Source organism: Lissotriton helveticus, chromosome 7 (genome assembly GCF_964261635.1).
Source record: "Lissotriton helveticus chromosome 7, aLisHel1.1, whole genome shotgun sequence".
Taxonomy (NCBI): domain Eukaryota; kingdom Metazoa; phylum Chordata; class Amphibia; order Caudata; family Salamandridae; genus Lissotriton; species Lissotriton helveticus.
In genome coordinates, this window is record NC_136068.1 from 125,290,117 (window position 1) to 125,308,155 (window position 18,039).

Sequence of the window (18,039 nt, forward strand, 5' to 3'; positions counted from 1 at the left end):
ACAGACTCATTGACACAGTCATGCAATGACAGTCACATACCCACTCACAGACCCAATGACACACTCATGCACACACTCACAGACCCACTCAGGCACACAGACCCACTTACACACCCACTCAGACTCACTCACCCAGTCACAGGCCTACTCAGACTCACAGACCCACTCAGACTCATGCACAAACTCACAGACCCACTCAGGCACACAGACCCACTTACACACCCACTCAGACCTCATCCAGCCACTCACAGACCTACTCTTGCACTCATTGTCAAAGGTTAGTGGTTACAGTTAGGAAATAAAAAAAATTAAAAATTGAAATTTACTTAAAAAAAAAAAAACAAAGGTTACAGTGACGTTATACTTCGAAAATAGAATTTAAAAAACCTTAGAAATTCACTGGGTAAAAAAAAGTTACATACTGTTTCTCAAAACAGCCACTCACAACCCCACACATCCACTTACATACCCATGCACACATCCATACAAGCACTCACATCCTCACTCTCCCATACAGCCATTCACAGCCACTCTCCAATACAGCTATTCACACACCAACTCACTTAACCAAGCACCCACTCAAACAGCCACTCACTCATACAGCTACTTACACACACTTTCACTCACTCATACAGCCATTCAGACACCCACTCACTCTTACAGTCACTCCCACAGCCACTCACACAGCCACTCGCTCAGCCACAGCACCACTGACACCCACATATTCACCCATACAGCCACTCACACACCATAACAGCCATACACACACGGATACATAGTCACACAGCCACTCAGACAATTTATATTAGAAGTAGTATCACTCATTAGTAGTACGCCTAGTATACTAATTTAACTTTTGTAGTACCGTAGTATTTATTTTTAACAATTAAACTCTTAGAAAATACTTACACTCACTGGATAATGTCACCAGTGATGGCACTGACCATCAGGGATGTAATATGAAAAGTCATGAGCAACGCATTGCGGGGGCTAAAGTTATAGTTAGATCATGTAACTAACTGCTGAATTTCACTGGGTTTGTACTAGTGGAATTTGAGCCTAACTACAACCTCCCTGCAACCTTTGTTTTCCCCCCTGATATATATATATATATATATATATATATATATATATATATATATATATATATATATATATATATATATGTATGATCAGCCTACTATGAACATAACTTAATTCTGTGATTATTACGTATACAGGTTATCTCTCTCTGCAATTATGATACAGTGCCCCTACCATGTATTGTATTGGTTTTTGTGACCTAATCACAATTTGTAAGGAAACATGCCCTTACAAATTGCGATTCGGTAACTATTCGGAACCCCATTTTAGGAGTCTGTAAAAGTTTACAGACTTATGAAATGGGATTCATGTAAAAGAAAACCTTATTTTGCAGGTGCAAACACTGTATGAGACCACAAAATAGGTTAGTACATCTGGCTCCACGTTCCATGTACAGAACTGAAATGGTCTGTACTACACATCTATAAAGGAGATTACTCTGGTCATCACACATATGCGATCCTCAAGACTCTAAATGGGGCTGTCCGGGTCCACATTGGACACCTGCAGAGATGGTACAGAAGGAACTAGTGTTCCCAAACAGAACTTCAAATAAAAATAGCCATAATGCAAATAGTTCCTATTCAAATGGTGAGGCTCAGGAGAAATCTGCTTCTTAATGTTAATCAGTTTATCTCGACCACAAATAAAACCTGTAAAACAAAAGATGCAAAACTAGAAACTTCAAGAAACACTTAAATAATGAAACATGGGAAGTCATTTTGGTACACTCCATCTACGAGTCCCTTAAAGACGTACAACTTTCTTTCACATTGAACAAAACACAAAACTCACGTGGTAGAAGGAGAAACCGAGCTGTAACGAGTAAGTCAGGAAGGAGGCAGGCAAGACTGTCATGTTTCTAAACTACCAGTACAGTTCGAAGGAACTAGACAAATACACTACACAAAGAGAAGAATTTCACCTCAAGTAAAAAATATTTGAGGAGGTACACACTTTACTGATAACGTTATGCTAAAACACTGGATTTAGCTCAAAGTCCTCTTTCTCGCCTACACGGCAAGCAACTGACAACAAGAGTGCTACAAAGCCACTAATAGAAATTAACATTCACAGAATTAGGCTGTACCTCTAACAACCCCTCTTCTACCGCAGACAGCCTATTGAAACTACATTCACATTCCAGCTGCTACATAGTCTTTGTGAAAAATCTGGAAAACTGCAGGGATGGACATATTCTGGCTACCCAGTGAACAATGCTATGAACAAACTTTCACAAAAATGTAGAACACTGTCGCCTACAATTTAACAAGAAATGTAAAACCCATTTCCTCTGCCAACCTTTAATCAGTGCCAGACAAAATGTATATCACACAAATCCTTGTCTCTGTAACAGTTCCTCGATAAACACACCTTGAAAACACACAGGTACAATGCTATCACCTTCCATGTTTTATAGTGTCCTGCATATACAAAGAGAAACTGTACCTGGCCTAGCTCAAATGGAAGGCAAACATCACCAAACAAATGGAAGGTGGGTCTATGAAAAAGCTGCAGCCCCTATTCTACCCTCTTCCCAGGAGAAAAGACGTAACCAATATAGACTAAAAACATGCCTTAATTGAGGTGGCGTGAGTCCCAGGCAAACAATCCTTTCCCTCTGACTAGTCCCATGCAGTATCAAAGGACATTCTTGCCTTTATCGCAGCAATGATGGAATTGTGCCTGCTCCACCACTGGAAGGTGATGGCAGTGTCTTAGGAACTGCACTAAAAGGTGGTGGACACAGGAGGTACTGTCCTGCGTGTCCCACCACTGTACGCAATGCACTACAGCTACTGGACAGTGAAGATCCTTTAGTTACTTACATCCCACCTACTGGTAATGGGTGCAGTAGGGGGAAGCAAGATGGAAGTAAACATAGGAGTTAGAGACTAGAGTGCAATCCAGAAGGAGGCAACCTTTTAGGCTTGGTTCCTTCTGCCAGAAACTATGTACAGACTTTCTCCTTCTACTGCACCCAGAGCCCATAGCATACAAAATGGTCACTTATTCTGGTTGTGGCAGAACTATGTACAGACTTTCTCCTTCTACTGCACCCAGAGCCCATAGCATACAAAATGGTCACTTATTCTGGTTGTGGCAGACACAATGGATTCAATCACCAAATACTGGAAGATGAAGCCGGTGAGATAGTCTTCTCTGACTCTTTCCTGCTCAACACCATAAATGCATGTCAAAATAATGCCAAAGAAAATTGCCTGAGGTTAAGGTGCAGTAGGGAAATTAATATTGAAACTTCTTAAAACCAAAATGCCGTAGGAAGTCTTGATATCTGAGACACAAGAGTACTGGGCAGAAAAGCTTAGCCTGAGACTCTCTCATTACTGACTGAATCAGTATGTGTGTTTAGTTTGATTATTGCACGTGCGGTTAGTATTAAGCAAAAAGTCAAACTCCTGCCATTCTGCAGCCACAGTTCAGAGAGCAGCAAGCCTGCACTCTACAAGGATACCGAGCAGGCAGCTGTAGAACTCACGCCTCAGATTTTGTTACTTTCTCATTCCACGCCCCCAGCGTCTCTGACGTTTTCACATAGCTAGAAAGAAAAGTGTTAACATGAAATGACTTGCCACTGGAAAAAAATGTTGAGAAGAGAACCAGACAAGGGAACCATTTAAAAATACTCTGCTCTGCTTTAAGTAAACTCCATTAATGTCACTCCTGCTAAGATGAAAGTAAAGTTGAAAGTCAGTGAATATCAGCTCAGTAGAATGGGCATGAAAGTGAGTCAAAGAGTAATTAAGAGAGATTACTATTGATCAGAAGTTTCATTTATAAAAAAAAAATCCTGATGCCTTATGTGCATTTCATTTTCATTCATAGTTCTCGGAAGCAGGAAGTCAAAAGAACCTGTGCTCAGCAACATGTTCAGTAGTTCTCTGATGCATGGTGGGTAATCTGCGATGTCAGCTCAGCAAGAGATCAGGGCCTGCAGGACCTTTTGTCACAAAGTATATGGCAGACTAAAATGAGAGGACATGCACCACCTAAGCTGCTGGCAGCACAAATGTTAGACAAGTGAGCACAGTTTAAATTGAGCATTACACGTAAAAACAAACACTTGCGATTCATGACTGAGACTTGAACATTTCCCCCCGAATTTGTGGTTTCTTGGACAATAAAATTGTCCAAAACAAAAATCGGTGAGTAGATTTATAATAACATTGAGCAATAATAGTCAGTTAAGTATCCTCTGTCAATACAGATTGCCATCTGTGGAACATTATTTCCCCATTAATACAAAGACCTTGTAAGTGATAGAGGAATGCGGGTTCATGCTAATTGGTGAAGAAAAGCACCACTTGTAGCAAAACCAAAAGCATTACATTACTACATGACTGGTCTTCCCCAGCCATCAGCCTCATATTAGTAACCTTTATACTTCAAGCAGTCAACATTCCCTAGAAAATCAGTAAATGAGCTCAATGCCCGAGGCTTGCTCTCAGGTTCCTTGCTGTGGTTGGACAAGAGGGCGTTTGGTAGCTCACGTGCCAGCAAGGCATTTGCCAGCAAGGCATTGAACTACTATTGTCTGACATACCCTAAGCCCAACTGGCAAGTCACAGCATGGTGGGAATAACCTGTGGCATTTGAACATTTTTAAGCACATAACACAGCAGTTCAGAAGATAAGACCCACGCGTTGGACATCTGCACGTCATGAAGACCCTTGGTGAAGTTCTGCTTCAGTTGGTTAAGAGGCGTCTGACCCAGCTTCTTCTTCAGGTCCCATGCGTGCCTCTCTTTAGCTGCTAGCACCTGGCGCAACGTGGAGATCTCCTCTTCCACCTATCAGAAACACAAGAAAATCACACACTCAAATGAGGATACCGAACTACCAAGGAGTACTGCAGTCACTCCAACATATGTGAAAGGGCAGAGGGTTATGCCGATGTCTTCCAGAAGGAAGTTATGTGAGCTGCAGACAGGAACATCTTTACCATGTGCGAGAATTGCACTCCAAGTGCTTGAGGTATGAAGAGTACATTAGTAAATATTTAGTGAGCCATGTAGTAAAATGAAGACTAGGTATTCGTTCAGAATGGGACAGAAAGAGTGTGCTACATTAGTTAGGTAACAAATGACTACACGTGAAAAGCGCTGGTATCCAAAGTCTTACATCAATCTACAGATCAGCTGCACGGCAGACAGTTACTGTCAAAGCTTCACAACAAGAGTTCAATGCATCATAAACAAGTTCTGGAGTAGATGGTTAGTTTGTGCTAAGCATTTACTCAATCATTAGAATAATACGCTAAATATTTTTTTTCACACCTATTTAAGGGACAAAAATAGTTTCACGGGTCACAGAACAATTGAGCAAAAGGAACTTGAAGTAATCTACATCTGACACATTATAAGAACCTCAGCAACTCAGACCCTTATGTAGAGGCATTCACAGATTATGTGTTACATTTAAACAGGATTCCTGCAATGTGCACAAATTTGATGAAGGCAGAGCCGGAGTCTTTACAAAGCCATGCAGCATGGCCCGTGGCTTACACCGCAACGGGAGAGATCCCTCAGTTTAAAGAAGTGTGAAAAGGCAGTTGGAGCTTATGAGCATGTTGATAAAGGTTCAGGATTACAATGCTTCAACCATTACCAGACCAAATGACTCTGAAGTACCACTCGCCACTGGTTATCTGCAGTGACTTTTTTTTTAATGAAAAGTGTGCATTTGCATGAACAAGTCACTGAAGACGCCTACCAACAACATACAGCTTGAAAAGAGTCATTTTGTGAAATGATTATAATTTCCTAAATATTTACACAATTTCACACAACCAGTGTCATGAACTTCAATACCAGTAATGGTAACTCAACCTTCCAAGTTAGTAAAATGAGCACTCTAAGAAACTGGAACATTATTATCTGGGGTGGTATACGGTCCACCTCCAGGAATAATCAACTCTGGTCAGGGTGAACCCTTGAAGCCACTAAATTAACCCGAGCTCAGCCCCTGGAAGCCATAGCACAGAACAGACAGGCTTAATTTAAGGCAATATGTGTAAGTATTTATGCAGTATCAAAACAGTAATAAAAACCAAAAACCCAAACAATAAAAATGCTAATCCGAATTAGAAATGAGAAAAAAGGTCATGAACAAATTGAAATCAAAATGACAAAAATCAAATAAGTAGAACCAGAGATATGAATTTTAAACATTCTAAGTAGAAATAGCCCTACAAAGCACCAATGATAGCCTGTGGAAGAGGTAGCCTAGGACCTAGGTGTGATTTGAGGCCAACAGCGATGGAGCACCAGGCACAAAGGTTCCAAACTTTCTTCTGGTCGCAAACAAATTAAGGAGTACACTCTAAAGGCCCCCAGGACATCAGGGAAGGGCACGCAGAGGCTTCCAGGTTGTCAGGCAGAAGACAACAGCAAGGTCCAGAACAGATCAAGTTGCTACTGGTTAGCAGGGTACTTCCAGGAAAAAAAGACTCTTGTAGCCTATGGTACCCCTGTAAGTTGTCCAGGAGGTCAGCCATATGACCCTTGCGATCCAAGTCTTTGTCCGGAATACAAGAGGGAGCAGGTCCAATACTTCAAGCCTAATCTCAGGTCACAGATAACAGGCCCAGCCCTCTTCTATTCTCTTACAGATCCAGAAAGTGTTCTTTTGGAGTGCCACGTTTATGCATGGCACTAGTTAGTGGATGGGTTGGACTCCTGGTCACTTACAAACCATTGAGTAAAAGTTTCCGAATCAAACGCTACTAAAACAAGCATTTACAATGCAATAGGTCTCGCAATGACATTCTTTTGAGCTATCGGCATTGAAATTAAATTACATTTTTTCCCTTTGTGAAGCATTAATCAAGTAATTGCGTTTTAAATTACAATGTTTTACCAAAGGGTTTGGTTTTTTATATAAACGCAAAGCATTTGTTTTTTGTAAATCTTAAGTATAACCGAGTTGGCTATCCTCTGGTGTTATTTGCACGTTAGGAGCGCCTGCACTTCAACATTTCATTTCAAGCACTAATCGAATGTATGCACCCCGATAGAGGGGCCTCTCACCATCTGTTGAAACACAACCCCCATGGCCACTACGCACAGTGCCTTGCTCACACCAGGCCTGGTTCACCCCACATTTTCCACTCCCTCACACTTTACAAATTAAGTGGAGCTAGGTAGGATTGTCTGCTTCGAGACACTGCAAAGCAAGCTAAATGTTTACAAGCAAGCAAAATGTACTCGGTAACGTCACAAACATTACTGTCACAAACATTACTGCTTTGCTGTAGACCGAAACAGTATTTTCAGGATAATGTCATCCAGGGAATAATAAAACTATCTGTAGTTATGCAAGGAATATGACTGCTGTAAAGGACGTAAAACAGACTCCACGTAAACGCGAACACTGCCTTTAGGAAGCAATAAAAAAGTGTGATGTTGATACTGTAAGCACCGCAAGGAAACAACTGCGTTTCATCATTCAATAGAAACTAAAAGAAATTACACATGCTTATAGGTGGGTGAAAAATGGCCTCGCTTCGCGAATGTATGTGTGCAACGAACCTGGGCTTTTTGTACGGTTTCTATTTTGGAAAGGTGATGCTTGAAATAGGTGAGGATATGCACAATTAAGGTGCCCGTGCCCCTCCGCCCTCTGTACTGTTACTATTATAAACCAACACCTACTCCCCACCCTTTAGCAAAAAGGGCGTCTGTCCTGAAGCAGTGAAGGTGTGAGAATGAAACCCGGATATGGATACCCCGCCCCTCCGACCCATTTCCCGGAATACCCTCTGCACTGGCGAAGGAGCCATGCGAAAGGAGGCACCTCCTGGGTGACCAGGCAGAATATTTTAAGAAATTACGTTCTATGACTAACATTGCCAGGAGGGGCATCTTCCGCCTACAACACAGGAAAGAGGGGCCACGCGCTCATGGAACGCTGGCACCGCCTCAAACCCCGGTGTTCTAGGGCATGTGCAGCCTGCGCAGGTTTCCCCTGCGTCCGTTGGTCCTCGTGCCCCAGGGCAAGACCAGCGTTTGCAACACACTCACTCTACACACAGGGTCTTTACCACGACCGAGGAAGCACTTCTTTTCTGTGCTGTGTCCTCCTTGCCCTACCTACCCTCACCCACCAGAGTGACGCGCATCTTACCTGTTGGCGTGGCCGCTGTGGTCCCCGTCGCTGAATGCTGCCGTATATATCCGCCGGTACCTATCTGCTAGGGCCTGGCCTAACAGCAGCAGTTGGTAAGGACTTTGGCGGCCTGCAATCCAAACCCCACCCTCAGAGCCCATGGCCAGCCCGGGGCTACAAGTAGAGGAAGGATGCGGGTGCAAGGGGAAGAATCCAAGTCCGATGGAAGTGGCAATTGAGGGCTGTGGGGGTGGCGGCAGTGCCTCAACTGTGGCGCACATCATCCTTTGGGTTGTCGACTAGTAGCAGTCACTTTACGGTGCTGTAATCATGGGGACGGGGCGCAAAACCTTCCTCGTGCAGTACGTCTGCCCCTGTAGTCACCCCGCGCAGCTGGGTCACCAGCGGACGTGGCTCATCTAACCCAGCCAGCCGTAGAGGAAGATGCAACCAAGCAGCCGGGATAGGGGTGGTAAAGGCTCCTTGGAGCCCACCCGGCCACGCTGCCGGTGCACTGCAAACCTTCTTGCCCCTTTTAAACTTCTTCTTTGTATCGTAGTAAAAACACACGTTGAAGTCAATGGTAAATAATAGGGTTTCTAGGCAAAATCCTTTGTCTGATGGGTAGCCTCAGTCACCGGTCTGCTCTTGGTCTTAGTGCAGAAGGCTGCTTCCTCTCCTTTCCTGCCCCGCTAAAAGCTGCACTCTCAGCGCTGCCATCTTAGCTTGCCCTGTCTATCTCCTTTCACACAAACATACACGCCAGAGCTGGGCATGCAGGGAAAAAGGCTTCATGGTTGGCCCCGGAGAAAGATCACCAAGCTATGTGGGAACAAAGACACAGACAGCGGGCGGGAACGAGGGCACAGACAGCGGGCGGGAGGCACTCGTGAACAAAGACACGGACAGGGGGCGGGAACAAGGACATGGACAGCGGGCGGGAGGAGGCATATCAAACTTCTGGATGCAGTGACAGAAACAACAAGATACAAGTCAGGCAGCACACTATGCTAAACACATATTTTTAGCCTATGCGGGAACAAAGACATGGACAGCGACCGGGAACGAGGGCACAGACAGCAGGCGGGAGGAGGCAAAGCCAGCCTGTTTATTGGCATCGCGCGCCTCGGGAAGAGTTCACGTGACTGACTCGGCGCCGCGCGCCCCTCTGCAGACTCCCCCTGCATTCCAAAGTCAGTCACGTGAACTCTTCCCGAGGCGACGCGATCCGATTCTTTCTGGCATGCTGAAAACAGCAGAAGTTCACGAGCGCAACGTTATCCTATGACAAAGTGCTGCACGTGGCCCAGGTCTTGTCTCCACTTTCCACTCGTTGTCGGCTGAGCCGACAGCTATAGTTCTCTGGCAAGAACGCGCTTCGCGCGTTTCTAGCCGAGACCTAAAAAAGGAATGTTTCCACCATACAGTAGTACAATAGGTGTTTAAATAAGATCTAGTTTCTCAATATGCTGATTTACAAAGAAACCCCTCAATACCGAAAACCCAGGACTTCTCCAGCTTCTCAAGAGAGCAATCCTACTCTCTTTAGGTGATCCTGCCTCTGGACTCACACGAAAGGCTGATTACAATTACCAGTACAAGCTACTGTACAGGATGAGAACACAGCAACATCACTTTAGCACAGAAAAGTACCAAAACCTGGTGATATAAAAATAAACAGACAGCCTCCCTATAAAACCACAAAACAAAACTGCTCTAAAAGTTCAGCAGAATAGTACTTAATTAGCAGTACATCAATAAAGCTTATTTAGGTCCTTAAACAAGATGCAAAATTTGCTGATAAACGTTTCCCATGTCCTGTGTCTGATTAAAAGTGCATTCTTGTAACCTGTAAAGAACGCTTGAGAGGCTGCACTCGACCACTTCAATGGGTATGCCAGACTTTGTGGTTTTATTAGGATACCTTGAATAACTCTCTGCCCTGACCTCATACAATGATCTTTAACCTTTCCAAAGCTGTAAATGACTTCCCTTTTTGTATGTCATCCACTTGAGAAGAATCTTCAAAAATAATAATAATAATAATTACATTAATAAAGCGCCTGGTTACACTGAGGCCAGTGTGTCCCAGTCAACTAGTAGAACAAATCTAGGTTAGGAGGCAGGGAACAGATGCGTTTTAAGAGCCTTCCGGAAGGTAGATTCAGAGCATTCCAGCCGGAGTGCCTGAGAGAGCGAGTTCCATAGCTGAGCTGCCAGATAACAGAACGAGCGGCCGCCCATTCTTGTTCTCCGGATTTTAGGAACATGCACCTTCCCTTTCCCACTCGACCGCAGAAGTCTAGGCGGACGATAGGGGGTCAAAAAATCATGCAGGTACCTTGGCCCCTTTCTCTGTAAAATCCGATGGCTCACACACAAGGCCTTGAACTTTACTCTTTCCCTAATGGGGAGCCAGTGTAGAGAGGCCAGCGTACCAGTGGCAGAGGCCCTTTTCGGGAGCATTAGAACCAGCCTTGCTGCTGCTTTTTGAATGCATTGCAAACGTTGCAGACATTTACCATTTGCGCCCAGGTACAGCAAGTTGCCGTAGTCTAGGCGTGAGGTTACCAGCGCATGCACCAGAATTTTCCTGGATGAAGTGGGTAGGGTGTCCAAGGTTTTCCATAGTCCCCTCAGAATACCAAAACAGGCGCCTGCCACCCGCCTGGTGTGGTAGTCAAAAGAGAGTTTATTGTCCACCCAAATCCCCAGATTCCTAGCTTGCTTGCACGGGGTAGGAGTGGGGCCCAGAGACTGCGGCCACCATGCCGAGGACCATACTGATGGAGCCTTCCCAATTACCAATACCTCGGTCTTGCTGCCATTCAATTTTAGGCAACTATTTGCCATCCAAACGGCCAGTTCTTGGAGGCAGGAGACAAAGTTGGAGGCAGCATCCGACCGGGCTTGGGTCAGGGAGACCACCAGCTGAGTGTCATCGGCATAGGACAAGGCATTAATCGCAAAAGTATCGGAGATCTTAGTCAGGGAGGCAACATAAAGATTGAACAGTGTAGGGCTCAAGATAGAGCCCTGCGGCACCCCCTGTATCAGCTTGATGCTCCTAGAGTAGTGACTACCCTGCATGACTTGGAAGCTGCGCCCGAGTAGAAAAGATTCCAGGCACTTTAATGCTTTTCCACCTACACCCCCGCTCTCTAAATCATGCAGCAGGGTGTAGTGGGCAACAATGTCAAAAGCGGCACTTATATCAAGAAAAATTAAGGCCGCTGTCTGCCCCTCGTCTACAAACTTCCGGACAGTCTCGGTGGAGTAGAGTAGGACCGATTCCGTAGAATGAAAAGCTCGAAAGCCAGATTGGGAGGGATGGAGAAGGTTGCTACTTGCAATATGTGCGGTAAGTTGGATGTTCACCACTTTTTCTGCCACCATGGCAAAGTACGGGAGCAGAGAAATGGGACGCAAATTGTCCAGTCCAGTTCAATTTCCCCCTCTTCAGCCAAAACAGGGCATTTTTAAAACGAAAAAAAACAAACCAGTTTCGATGGCATAAAAAAGATCACGATATTGCACTGGTATTACGAGAAAGACAGACTTAGACAGGAAGTTGAGAAAAGAGTGTAAACAATTAAATCCCATTTGTATCATTCTCTTACTCCTATGCAATACAGTATTATTGATTATGCCTATGGTTAAGAAGAGACCAATTTTTGATAATCATCAAATATGGATGTTTTACAGTGGCTTGAATCTTCAAGTAGCATTGAATATGTGTGCTAATTTTTATGGTTCAAGTAGGCCCGGAAGCCATGTAGCTCAAGGTTGTACATTTGCACATTCGAAATATTATAAAGTGCCAGCTCGGTTGCGAACCAGGTTAAGTGGAAGCAGGAATTCAGGAGAATAATGAACCTAGTATTGTATGTATGAATGATATGTTCTCCTCAAGTTCTGTTTCAACCGACCTTTCTAGTGAAAGCCCTGGTCAGTGGAAATTAAAATTGTCTGACTCTTTTCCTATGCTGCTTGCTATTTTGCATTAACTATTAGTTGGAATTTAAGCTTCCCAGCATGTGTTTTAGTTTTAACAAGCTTCAAAGAGTGATTACTTTGCTATGAATAAGGTCTCTTGGGTGTTAGCCTCTTGGAACGAAAGCTAATCAAATCCCATTAACAAACTGTGATCCACCTCCCTTTTTCAACGTTGACGACTATGAAAACAGGACCAGGTATGAAACATTAGCCACATTTTAAGGCATTAGCCCATGAGGAACGATCAGTTAGCTTCTGTTATGGGCAGTAAACCTTCGTGATAACACAAACTTTACATACAAATCGGGCGTCATTCTTTGGCAAATATCAGACTGACTAACTCCTTAGAGTGAGTGTGTGTGTATGTATGTGCAAGGCTAAGAGCCTAAGTAACTAATGCTTGGAATGGTGTGGATGGCTGATAGTGGAAGCGATAAAGCCATATTTTAGCAGCTGGTTGACATTAGTCACACTAACAAAAACGCAGTGCAGCTGAATCCTCCATTCTGTTGTCCAGAGAGCTATGTGATTTGACACTCTGCAAAGCCACCTGGCCTTGCACGGAGTAAATGTGGGAGGAAGCAAAGTTGTATACATTTGCTTGACTTTCGAAGGCGTATCTGACTGAGTCACTGTACAATGCAGGTACGAAAGGCTGTACAACAACAGCTCTCCCTCTCCACACAGCATACCTGGGAAGAAAGGCATAAAGAGACTTAGGACTTTGCGAGGGGAAGGGGCATGAGGACTGATTGCTTAACGGGAGATGCTGAAGGGCCATTATCTGACTGCAGACCTAAAAGCTGTTTAATGTATGCAGGATTAGGTGCATGGTTTGACATACTTTAGTTAGGGAGAAAGTTAATCATGTAGGTTATATAAGAATTCTGAGGCTGTTAATATATAGATACAGGTATTAGGTAGGGATCAGACCAATTCCTTGCCGGTTGTAGGGTCGCGGAGGGCCGGATTTTTAGCATATCCACATTTGGATAAATATAGTTATCTTAAAAATCTGGCATGGGTCCGGCCCTCCAGGACAGACATTGGAGAACCCTGGACTCTACAATAGGACTGCTGCGTTTACCATAATAATTTCCATCATTCTGATACACAAGGTGTATGTACTAATTTCACATAATAAATAACCCTTTAATATGTAACAACAGCTGTGTGACTACTGTTTCCATGGACTGGAGTGAAGGTTCGCAAATATACATACAACACCTGCAGAAAAAGATGTTCTCTGTCAGGGTTGTCTGACTCCTAACACTCTGAAATTAGAAAACAGTAAGCGGCATGCGTCTGTTTTCCTTCTCTCTGAAGGAAGTGAGATGCGCAATATCCACTTGGCCTTAGGAAAACTATATGGATGTGCACCAAACCAGGGATTTCACAACAATTGTATCTCACTGTCTTTATCAAGGATGCATGTCTAGAACCAGAGGGTGCACGCTTGAGGCGATGCCACCACAGCATGTTGTTTTGATGGGTGTTACTGTCAGCCACTTTTAAGTTAGACCAGAAAATCAATTAGACTGCAGAAGTAAACTGTAAACAAAGAATCACAGAGGAAGGTGAAATTCAATTTTTTTAGATGAAGGAGGAGTAATATATGAAGCTGGTGTTGTTTCCTTGCAGAGAGCTTGCGTCTTTGTTCCGCAATCTACTTCTAAAGTTGTTGACTTAGCCCGTGGGCTTGCCCTAACAATCTGTGTGTATCATGGGTCTCATTTCAAATCCCATTAGCATGTATTGATCACTGTATCAACCATCACCGATTATGGCGTTAGGCACCTTGCTTGAGATGGGAAGAAAATGCGGGCTATTCTGCAAATTAAAATGTAAATAGGAGACCTTTTCCAACTCAGAGTGACCGACACCTTTTGTGTCTTCTGATGTCCATGATTCCACCATCAGTCCACCCTGTGACATCTTACCATCTCTGTGGCTGCTCAGATTACCAATGGACTGCCTTGCCAACAAAGTACCAATTTTCTTTCAAGTGCGACAATGTTCTCTTCATCTAACGTTATCCCCTGTTGTGCTACCCTAGTCTGTGGCCCTAGGCTGTGTGCCAAAATGTCAGCTCCTGAGCAACCCTAACATTACTCCCCAGTGGCAACACGCCCATCATCCTTTTGCCCCAATCTGCACTTCCCACTGCCTCTCCCAATACCATCATTATCATCCGAGCCTATGCTTTTGCCCAAAGGTAACATCCTAAACCCTTTTCTCCCTGTGCATGCTTTTGTCTGTGGACCTTCTGTGTCTTCTTTTTGTCCCTGTAATTGTAAAGTTATGCTCATCTTATGCACCCTCACATGAGCTCCTCTGGCCAACTGAGCTTCTGGGACTATGCTTCATACTGCTTTAGATTATGTGTCTAGTTTATGAGCAACCTACTCTGTGACCTCAGCACCCATTTCCCATTCCTCCAGACATGCAACCTTCACGCCCCCCTGCCCATGTCCTTGTACAGCTCCTCTGCCTGCAACACTCTCCCTCTTGCCTCTGCCAGATACCCATGCTCCGCCTTCTCCTACATCACTGCCCTCATCTTTTGGCTTTTTCACTTCCCTATTTTCAATGCCTCATTCAACTATTCATCCTCAAGCATCAAATCTGAGCCCACCGTATTTGCTTTATTCATAGTGTGTCCATGCTCACCACAAGAACACTATGTCGACATCCTACTTCACCTTTCAAGCATACTCCCTTACTTTGCCAGTGTGCCCACTTTGCGCTTCCTTTCCGTTGTGCCCACAGCACAAATGCTGTGCACTTGGATTAACTGCCCCATTTAGTAATGTTGTATGAGTGAAGGTTACACTGCTACTTACAAAGCTATGACTTTTAGTTATGAGAGTGAGGGAAACTTACACCGCTGCTACCCCGGATGCCTTCTTATGTGTATGAGAAACCAGCATCAATGCACACAAAAAACAAATCCATTGGTTTTGTCAACGTGGTGGTGTCTGTTAATTTTGGTTCTGGGAAGATGGAGGGGCACAAAGGGGGTGGTTAAAAAAATGACACAAATTAGGGTAAAAAATTAAATAGAAAGAAACAAGCATTGGCATAACCAATAGGTCTCGCCTTCGGAACCTTATAAGTTATATGGAGTAAGTGTAAGAGCGGCAGTGGGACAAATGACAGGATTACATAGTGAAGAAGCACCATAGAACATAAGGGCAGCAGGGGAAATAGAAGGACATTTTGCGAAATTAGAGGAAGTAGATTGAAGGAGCAGTTCAGAGTTTGTTAGATTGCAGGGTTAAGCAGGATCAACCAGAAGAGTGGTAAGATTGCAATAGGTTGGAGGACTGGAGTATCTGTAAGAGAATGTAAGGGAACGCAGTTGAGGCCTTTGCCTTTTGTAATGAGATAACTGTCAGGGCAGTAAAATACAGCAATTCTCAGGCACAGTGGGCCAGTCGGGGCTCTGAGCCCCGGCACCACTGCACCTTCTGCACCAATGGTAGCCACGCCCCTGGTTCTTAAGGGGATACAGGGCAGAGGCTGTGGTTTCGGATAGGCTGTTGGTGGGGTGCGTGGTTGCTGGACATGGTGTCACAGGTGGGTTGCTCGAAGGCGTGGTGCTTTAGTGGTAGGCTTGGTTGGTCTGAGGGATGCAGGGAGTCAGTAAGGGTGCATTGCAATGGATGTATTAAAGGATGGGGGAAGGGTGGTCCGTACCTGGCTGACACAATGACAGCGTCCGGCTCGTCCCATCGTAGCCCTGGCAGCTCCCGGAGCCCCCGCCGTGAGACAAGGAATAGCCCTGGGAAGAAGACTCCCCCCGGCGCCAACACCAGCACCATGGTTGCCGCACCAGCCGGAAGGAGGCGGGGGGCAGGGAGGCAAAGGTGGGTACTGGAGGAGGGAGTAACTAAGAGGGTGACTTGGGAGATGTAGAATAATGAGAGCAGAGGACTATAGAAACAAAGGAGGGGAAGGATAGAGAGGGGATAAAAAGATTAGAGCAGAGATAGGAAGTGGGAGGGGGGAAGGGAGAGGGGTGAAGGCTTAAGGGGAGAGGAAGTATGGAAATGTGCGATGGAGAAGAGGGTGTGAAATGAGAGATAGGAATGGAGTGAGGTGAAGAGGAGAGTGGGGGATGAGAGAACGGAGGAGAGGGACTTATCTCAGAATTAGCTAAACAATTATTTCACTATCTTAGCAATAACAGTTGTCAGTCTAGAAAGATTTAATTGGAATCCAAGATATTCCTTTAGTGGTTGTAAATTACGTATATAAGGATGTCTAATACTGTTAATGGTTCGTTGCTGAAGGCAATTAGAGGCTTCCCCAAGGGCGTTTGCCATATACCAAGTCACTGATGCACAGTCAGTCAGGCACAAGAAATAGAGACCAACTGTGTTGTCAACTAAGGCACCATCGATTCAACTCTCTCTTCCTTCTGCATGTCACAAGCAGTCATCATATTTTAAACTCTGCCTTTAACCTCAGCTTGCCTGACCCTTGCTCGAAGGGCGACACTTCAGTATACAATGCAATAAAAATGTATATACTGAAGGCAGGTAAAGCATGTTGTAAAAGAGAACTCTACACATCTGCGCTTTAAGCGAACAAATGTAATGATTCTGGATTGTAGCAAGACCCAAGTCAAGGGGATAAGGAAGCCAGGCTGAAGCTTACTGTAGGATATCTGGATCTCCAGTGAGAAGAGGCTGAGTTCTGCATGGGTGCGGCAATAGCGTGTTGGGTTGTACTGACCAGCATACTGCAAGTGAGTGAAGGGAACTAAAGTACTGGGTATGGTCGACGGTCAAGTTAGGTAGCTTTAGCCAAGTGACAACACAGGGATGATCGATAGCAAGGCTGTGACAACCCCGTCCCAAGCCTCCTCTTCTGGCACAACACCCGAATACCTGCAGCCCAAATGTATCTGGAAGGTTGGATTGTAAGATTTGTATGTGTTATAGCAACAGAAAAACAAAAATTTAAACTATTACTTAGATACTGTCACTGAAGCAATTCTACAGTGAAAGCGTAGAAGGATTTAATTTGTGGAGTTTAGCACAGCGGGTTAAATTTCTTCTCTTTTTCCGCATTTATTTTTAAAACTGTCTATTGAAAGACAGCTCCATAGGGCCCCGCATTCAAGCTGTAAATTATCTTTAGGCCATTCATTTCTAAATTAGATAATATTATGTTCTTGAAATATGAATGAGCACTTTATTGATACAATAAGAGCGGAAAACAACATTACTGTAGCATAGTCTTTCGGTCTGGAATTGCTTCAGTAATGGTATGAAACTTTTTTCTCTAACGTTTAAAATTACCAGGAACATAAAATGTACAGGACAGAGGCACCTATCAAACCATGCATCCGAATTCTGGCTCGCAACTCCCTGCGTCGAGGCAATACGAACAAACATTACGAAAAGACCGCGAATAAAGTCTTTAAAACAAGCTCGCTGTTCCAGGATGTATCTAACTGAACAATGCACGCCGTTTCTCCTTTTAATAGCAGTAATAAACGTCCCGCTCTCGTGTTATCAGCCCTCGTTTAATACAAACTGTGTGTTTGACCTCTTTACTCAGTGTTGTGGCTACGTGAAGTGAGGAACAGATAGCTCGGGGAGTGAAGCTCCCATCCCGTCGCTCAGGCCTGCACAGGTCTGGTTACAGCGGCTTTTGACAGCAGTGTGTCCCCTCACACTCCCAAGGGAGAGGCGTTCTGAGCTCTGAAGCTGCTGAGACTGATGAAGACAGCATGGGCCATCGAACCACCCCCACCACCGCTACTAAGAACAAGATGGCGTCGGCCTGTCCAGATAGGCCGTCCTGAAAATGGACAAGGAA

General features: G+C 44.5%; 1 protein-coding gene across 11 annotated transcripts in view; it reads right to left on the minus strand.

Moving 5' to 3' along the window:
• TPD52L2 (TPD52 like 2) overlaps positions 1-18,039 on the minus strand; it is a 134,872-nt gene that overhangs the window by 52,058 nt on the left and 64,775 nt on the right. For 8 of the 11 annotated variants that reach the window (XM_078651678.1, XM_078651673.1, XM_078651671.1 and 5 more), the window contains exon 3: positions 4,747-4,895. In XM_078651678.1, the coding sequence (XP_078507804.1) occupies positions 4,747-4,895 (149 nt within the window). Of the gene's footprint in view, positions 1-3,583; positions 3,644-4,746; positions 4,896-18,039 lie in introns of all 11 variants that reach the window. The other 3 variants (XM_078651672.1, XM_078651669.1, XM_078651675.1) reach the window with 1 other exon arrangement.